Raw genomic sequence first — 6000 nt, 5'->3', positions numbered from 1 at the left:
GTGCGCATAATGTGCGAAACGGAACGCAACCTTAAGAACAAACCTCTCATATATACAGGGTGTCCTAAAAGTATGGAAACAGTCGAATATCTCGTCAGAAAAGTACTTTCGCTGAAAGCAGTAAATAGGATAGTTTTAGAGTGCAGTCTCATGAACTGATATTTTCAAGCGTAATACGTATTGCGTAACGTAATATTCAGATCTCAGTGTTCACATGGACACAAAATTTACGTAGCAAATTCATTAATATTATAATTTCCCATTCAACAATATAATTGTTACGTACAAAGCATGTTATATTGCAGTTACATTGTGGAGTGGGAAATTATAACTTTAACGTTATGTTACTGTTAGCTTTTGTTTACTGGGAATGTTCTTCATTAATTTCTTACACAAAAATAGCGAGCATAGCACGATTGTTAATTGTTCCAAATGTAGAAATAACACGCGTGACACATAGTTTATATAATTTTTTTTTTTAACAAACAGGTTTGTTGTTTTTATTTAAAATTAATTTTATAACAAATTTATAAAATTTTTTAAAATTAACTTTAGACGTTGAAGAATTGGAGACATGATCGTCTGTGAATCAACTGTCAGTGCAAAAGATTAAAAATTTTTTTTGTGTCGGACAAATAGTTTCTGCACAACATTGCATACACTAATGCTATATTTTGGGAAATAAGGATTTTTGAAGCAATTATTTTATATATAAATATTTATTATTAATTTTTTTTATGACTTTAAATATATAATTTATGTAAATATTTAAAATATAATAAAAGACACATTTTTTATTAACCTTTTTTTAAAAATACTTTAAAAATAATTCAGTAAAATATTTTTTATATTCTCGTGGTCAAGGTAGTCTTTTTTCTTAAAGTCAAATTCAATTAAAGTTTCATATGTAACAGCATACAAATGGGTACTATCAAATTGTATAGAACGTATATTCTTCCTATCATATTGATCAGAACGTATATTGTCATTTAAATAGGAATCGGGAGGTTTCGTAGGACTCATTTGATACATCTAAAAATTTTTAAGACAGTTAATAATATGTCACTAATAAAGTACAAGATACATAAAATCTGAAAGTAATACAAACTTGAATGGGAGCACTTTTTCTCTGATCCCATAAAATGACTTTACCGTTTCGTGTCCCCGTCATAATAGTGTATAAATAATCTGATGAAAAACATGTTAAGTTATCATAACCCCACTCTGGAATGGATGAAGTATCGCATATATGTACAAATTCGGATGTTCTGAAATCACAGTAGTGAATATAACTAAATTGAATGACCATTTAAGAGTCGTATTTATAGTCCGTTCTTATATTTAAGATCGTCTTAAAAATTATCTTAAGATGCTACGAACCAAATAGAAAGCCATATTAGTGTCTTAAGACGACGACGACGATAACTTAGGACGATCTTAAACATAAGAACAAACTATGAATACTGCACTTAGTGTTAATAATAAAGTTATTAATTCCAGTGAATTCTATACCCAGCATACACAGAACATAGCAGCAACATTGTGGCAATGTTGCAACATTGCAGCAATATTATTGCAATATTGTAACATTGCCGCAATGTTACTGCAATGTTCTGTTTTTGCTGGGTACATACTGGAATAAGCACCGCCGTTAAAGCCAGCCGAGCTTGTTTGTGAGACAAAAAACTGATAGAGTAACAGTGAAGGCATTCTCTGCTATGGAGATTATTATTTTTCCATTTAGATAATGTGCGAAACAAAATAAACATTGCCACATAAATTTTTTCTCTCTCGGTTTGGAATGATTAGGCAAATTTTTACTTGGTGCTCATTCCAGTATGTATAGTGTTCACTGGTTACCTCATATCTATCTTTTTAATATAACCCTTATTCAAAGTGAGAATAGTGTGAGGATCCTCCCATAGTAATAGGCCAAAAAAATCATCATATTTTTTCTCCATTACCTGATAACTAAAATGCCTTTCATTAGTTTGTAGCTCTGTGAAGTCAGACTACCAAAATTAACTCTTCTAATTTTCAACAATTGTAGCTAATTGTTGGTTGTGAGTTTAATTGTTATTAACAAAATAAATATCAGTGTGAAGTTAGCTTACTTAATAAAAATTTTAAATTTTTTTCAATTCTTACACGTCAAATCGATACAAAATCAATTGTTGGTCTTAATTGTGTCTTTTAAAATGTTTGTTGGTGGATTATTTATTAATTATAACAAAATAATAATTTGTAATAACGCAGCTATTATTTCCAGAGTGACTAACTTCACGGTTGAAAGTCGCGCATGTGCAGTATGTGCGCAATTAAAAATTATTATTTTGTTATAATTAATAAATAATCTACCAACAATCATTCTAAAAGGCACAGTTAGTACCAATAATCGATTTTCTATCGATTCGGCGCATAAGAATTGAAAAAAAATTAAAAATTCCTATTTATGGTTAAAAATTGTCTTTAAAGAAATAGAATTTTTCGAAGAATGTTTTTAGTTCGGGTTTTACAATACAGATAATCGTCGCTAGCCAATCAAAAATTTGCGAAGAATACAAACACTCCCCGACAATATATCTCTTTCTTTTGGCCAGTGGAACCAGCCCCATTCCTTCAAAACCATTTGCAGTATGTTATATAGCTCATTGGTACAAATATAGTCAATGTTTAATCAAACATCTGTAGAAAACGATTAATTAATTTATACTTTATATGTATTTTACCTTTTATCAATATCATAAATTAGAACCGAGCAATGACCCGATTCAATGATATTAGCAGCAAATTTTGTTCCTATAGGGTCAAATAAAATTGAAGTCACAAGAGAGTGGTTCCTATAAAATAATTCGTTTCTTTCCACACAACCATCTGTTTCATATGTATTTTTCTGTATCTAAATAAAAACGGATTTTTTACATACTACAACATAGCATTATTGCAATTTTTTAAAATCTTACTTTTACTGAAACTTTTTCGGTTGCATCGAAAAATTGACAACTTAATATAATATGTTGCGATGTTGCATCTAATCGATAAATGTAATCATCATTTACAATGCTAGATATTTTTAATTGTGTAAGATAATTTGTATTTTTTTTCCGTGATTGAATTCTCCAGAATCTGAGACTACCATCTCTGCAAAAATTTTTGTTATAAATAAAAAAAAGAAATAAACATAACAAAGTGTATAAATAAATACTCACCGATGGCTACTTATAATTACGTCATTGCAATAAGTAATGTCTTCAATAATAGAGTTGCAATTTTCGACAACCTTCTTTTCTAAAGTACCGTTCTTTGTGCGGTTATAAGCCATAAGACTCTCACTACGGTGAAACACAACCGCATTTTTAGTCATTTGTAGGCCACTGTTACGACCAGTAAACGTTAAAGGTATTTCACATACTTTACGTTCGTCATATATTCCATTATTCCAGTTGCAATGCGTAATAAATTTAGAGATATACGAAGATAATAGTGGTTTACATCTGTAAAAAAATAAAACGTATGTTTTTCAATGGGATTTTATGTAAAATCCAAGCAAACACAAAGTAACAGTAACATAACATTAATGGTATAATTTCTCACTCAATATAACTGCAATGTGACATGTCTTGTACGTAACAGTTACGTTGTTGGGTGGGAAATTACTTTGTGTATGCTAGGATCGAGAATACATTATCTTCTGAAAATATGTAAATATTAAAATGTATTTTAAAAAGACATGGTTAAAAAATTAAATCAAGTTTTGCATAACTAAAGACACGACAAAAATTTCCAATTTGGGAGTAATATATGAAATGTTTTATCAACAAATATTGTATTATATTAAAAAAAAATATTTTTGTTATTCAAGAACACTTTTCTATTAATATTTTTAACTAGACAAATTTGGATTAATTTGGAAGTGATTAGTAATGCCATTGCATCATCTCTGTTAATATAAAATTTAAGTTTATATTAAAATAGCGAATAATTGCTAGCATATTGCTACAAATCCATTTAGAATTAGTCAAAAAAGTTACCTAATTCAGAATTAGTATATATTTAAAATTGCATAATATATCTCTTACAGAATAATATTATTGGCTGATCAGTATTATTTGATATGGATACTTGATTCTGAATAATATATTACCAGATTTCGACAGTTGTACTCATTGAACTATATATTAACTGGAATAAGCGCTCTTTTGTCTCGAGTTGACACCAGCCAGTGGGACAAAAGCCATTGCTATGAGGTATCGCTCTCTCTGTATTACTAACGTACTACTATCCATTCCGCCTACATTTTCTTAGAGTACAAGGTGATTTTAATGTATGTTTTCCAGCAAAGAACACAAGTTGACACAAATCGACACAAGTATCACTCTGTCTTTGTTCGATATTCAATGAGCAACAGAGAGAATAATACTTTTTTGTCGCTTGTGTCTCTTGGTGGAAAACTATCATAAGTAACAAACATTTCAAACGTCTCTGTTAAGCATTCGCAACTTTACTGCGTACTGCGTATGCAGATGTATGTTTTTAGCTAAGATGGCATCATCTGCTATAGAGATTATAATTATTTTTCCATTTAGATAAACGTGCGACACAAAATAAATATAACCACTTGGCAACTTTCTCCTTCGACTCGACGTTATTGAGCAAAATCTCAACTTGTACGCTTTCCAGTATGTTATATAGTTCAATGAACTCGATACGTGGAGCTCAGGATCACAGGCCATACAACTCACGCGGCGTAAATTAAACGGAAAATTATCAAAAAAATTGTTTAATCATGTTGAACAGAAAATTCTAGAATAAATAGAAATACAAATAAAGATTAAGCTTTATTTCACTTACCGTTCACTAAATTTTTCCGACACCTGATTCGTGACAAGCAACTGGTTAGCTTTTTCATTTAATATCATATATGATACGTGACAAAATTGTTTGCATACCATACTAATCTGTGATAAAGTATATACATCACAGAATCTGAAAATTACTATCAGTAGCTCGTTCGGCAAATTGTACAAAAAAGACATATTTGTTTTTCTAATTAAACGTTACAACGCCAGAATGGACACTACAGTTATAACCATAGACGTAGTAAGTATAGACTGCACGTTCTCTTCTCTATCTCTACACCTAAGCGGAGCGCGTATAAATAAGAATGCACAATTTCAATAGAATAGCTATCTCCTTTTACCTCAGCTAGAAAGAGTATGTGTGATAGAGAAAAAGATTCTATTCAAATTCTTTTTAAGGGCAATGTCCACGATGCTAGAAATCGGTAAAAGAAATGTATAACCAATCAACTTGCATTTTTTATGGAAAATCGGCAATTTAATTGGCCATATGTTTTTCGGATCGTGATCTCGGACCGATTTCTAGCATCGTGGATATTGGCCTTTACTCCACTTTACTCTTTCTAAACTCTCAACACTCTACGAACGTCGTGAGCAGTCTATCTTACTACGTCTGTGATTAAAACTTAGGGCAACTTTGATCAAAAGTTTGTTCGCGTCGCATGCCTCAACATGCTCCTATTCACTTCAATACGCTAAAATTTATAGTATTACGTTACGTATAATAATTACGTAATAATAATATTTTATTACGTATATAATTATTTAATAACAATGACGTAATATAAATAATAATATTACGTTACGTATACACGGATAATCCGCACAATGTGCGAGCACCATGATAGCACTGTGCGGGCATTTTGTTATCTGGATAGTGTAAATAATAATTGCTTTATAGGAGACACTGCATTAGTTTTAGGAAATATATATATATATATATAATTTAGACTTGTAATTATAATTATAAAATAATACTAAAGAATTACTTATTTATCAAAAATTCTAATCCTCCTCTAATATGTTCAAATATTAATTATACCAAATCTTTACTTAATCTAAATCGCATTTTAAATTCGACGTCATCTAATGTTCCAAAGTAATTAACTCGCTGTTTAAATCTATTCTTCTTTGTTCAAAT

General features: G+C 30.1%; 1 protein-coding gene and 1 long non-coding RNA gene across 7 annotated transcripts; one reads left to right on the top strand and one right to left on the bottom strand.

The window, feature by feature from the left end:
- Positions 1 to 700: 700 nt before the first annotated feature.
- Positions 701 to 5129, bottom strand: LOC105678922 (F-box/WD repeat-containing protein 4-like). 6 transcript variants are annotated; one of them, XM_067352689.1, is made up of 9 exons: positions 4852 to 5128; positions 3595 to 3691; positions 3413 to 3494; positions 3210 to 3332; positions 2964 to 3141; positions 2730 to 2899; positions 1861 to 1971; positions 1109 to 1268; positions 701 to 1032 (listed from the first exon to the last, which is right to left on the bottom strand). In XM_067352689.1, the coding sequence occupies exons 3-9, from the start codon at positions 3433 to 3435 to the stop codon at positions 820 to 822; spliced, it is 978 nt and encodes a 325-aa protein (XP_067208790.1). In that variant the 5' UTR covers positions 3436 to 3494; positions 3595 to 3691; positions 4852 to 5128; the 3' UTR covers positions 701 to 819. The 6 variants fall into 6 exon arrangements, 5 of the variants coding, with proteins under 5 accessions (XP_067208790.1, XP_067208788.1, XP_067208789.1 ...); XM_067352687.1 differs by having other exon boundaries at positions 3210 to 3494; XM_067352688.1 differs by lacking the exon at positions 3595 to 3691.
- Positions 4157 to 5038, top strand: LOC136999127 (uncharacterized). Its single transcript, XR_010889532.1, has 2 exons — positions 4157 to 4247; positions 4587 to 5038. It is a non-coding gene; the product is annotated as an uncharacterized lncRNA (long non-coding RNA).
- Positions 5130 to 6000: the final 871 nt, after the last annotated feature.

This window comes from Linepithema humile, chromosome 3 (assembly GCF_040581485.1).
Source record: "Linepithema humile isolate Giens D197 chromosome 3, Lhum_UNIL_v1.0, whole genome shotgun sequence".
In the NCBI taxonomy this organism is placed as follows: domain Eukaryota; kingdom Metazoa; phylum Arthropoda; class Insecta; order Hymenoptera; family Formicidae; genus Linepithema; species Linepithema humile.
This window is presented reverse-complemented; position numbering and strand designations above follow the sequence as displayed.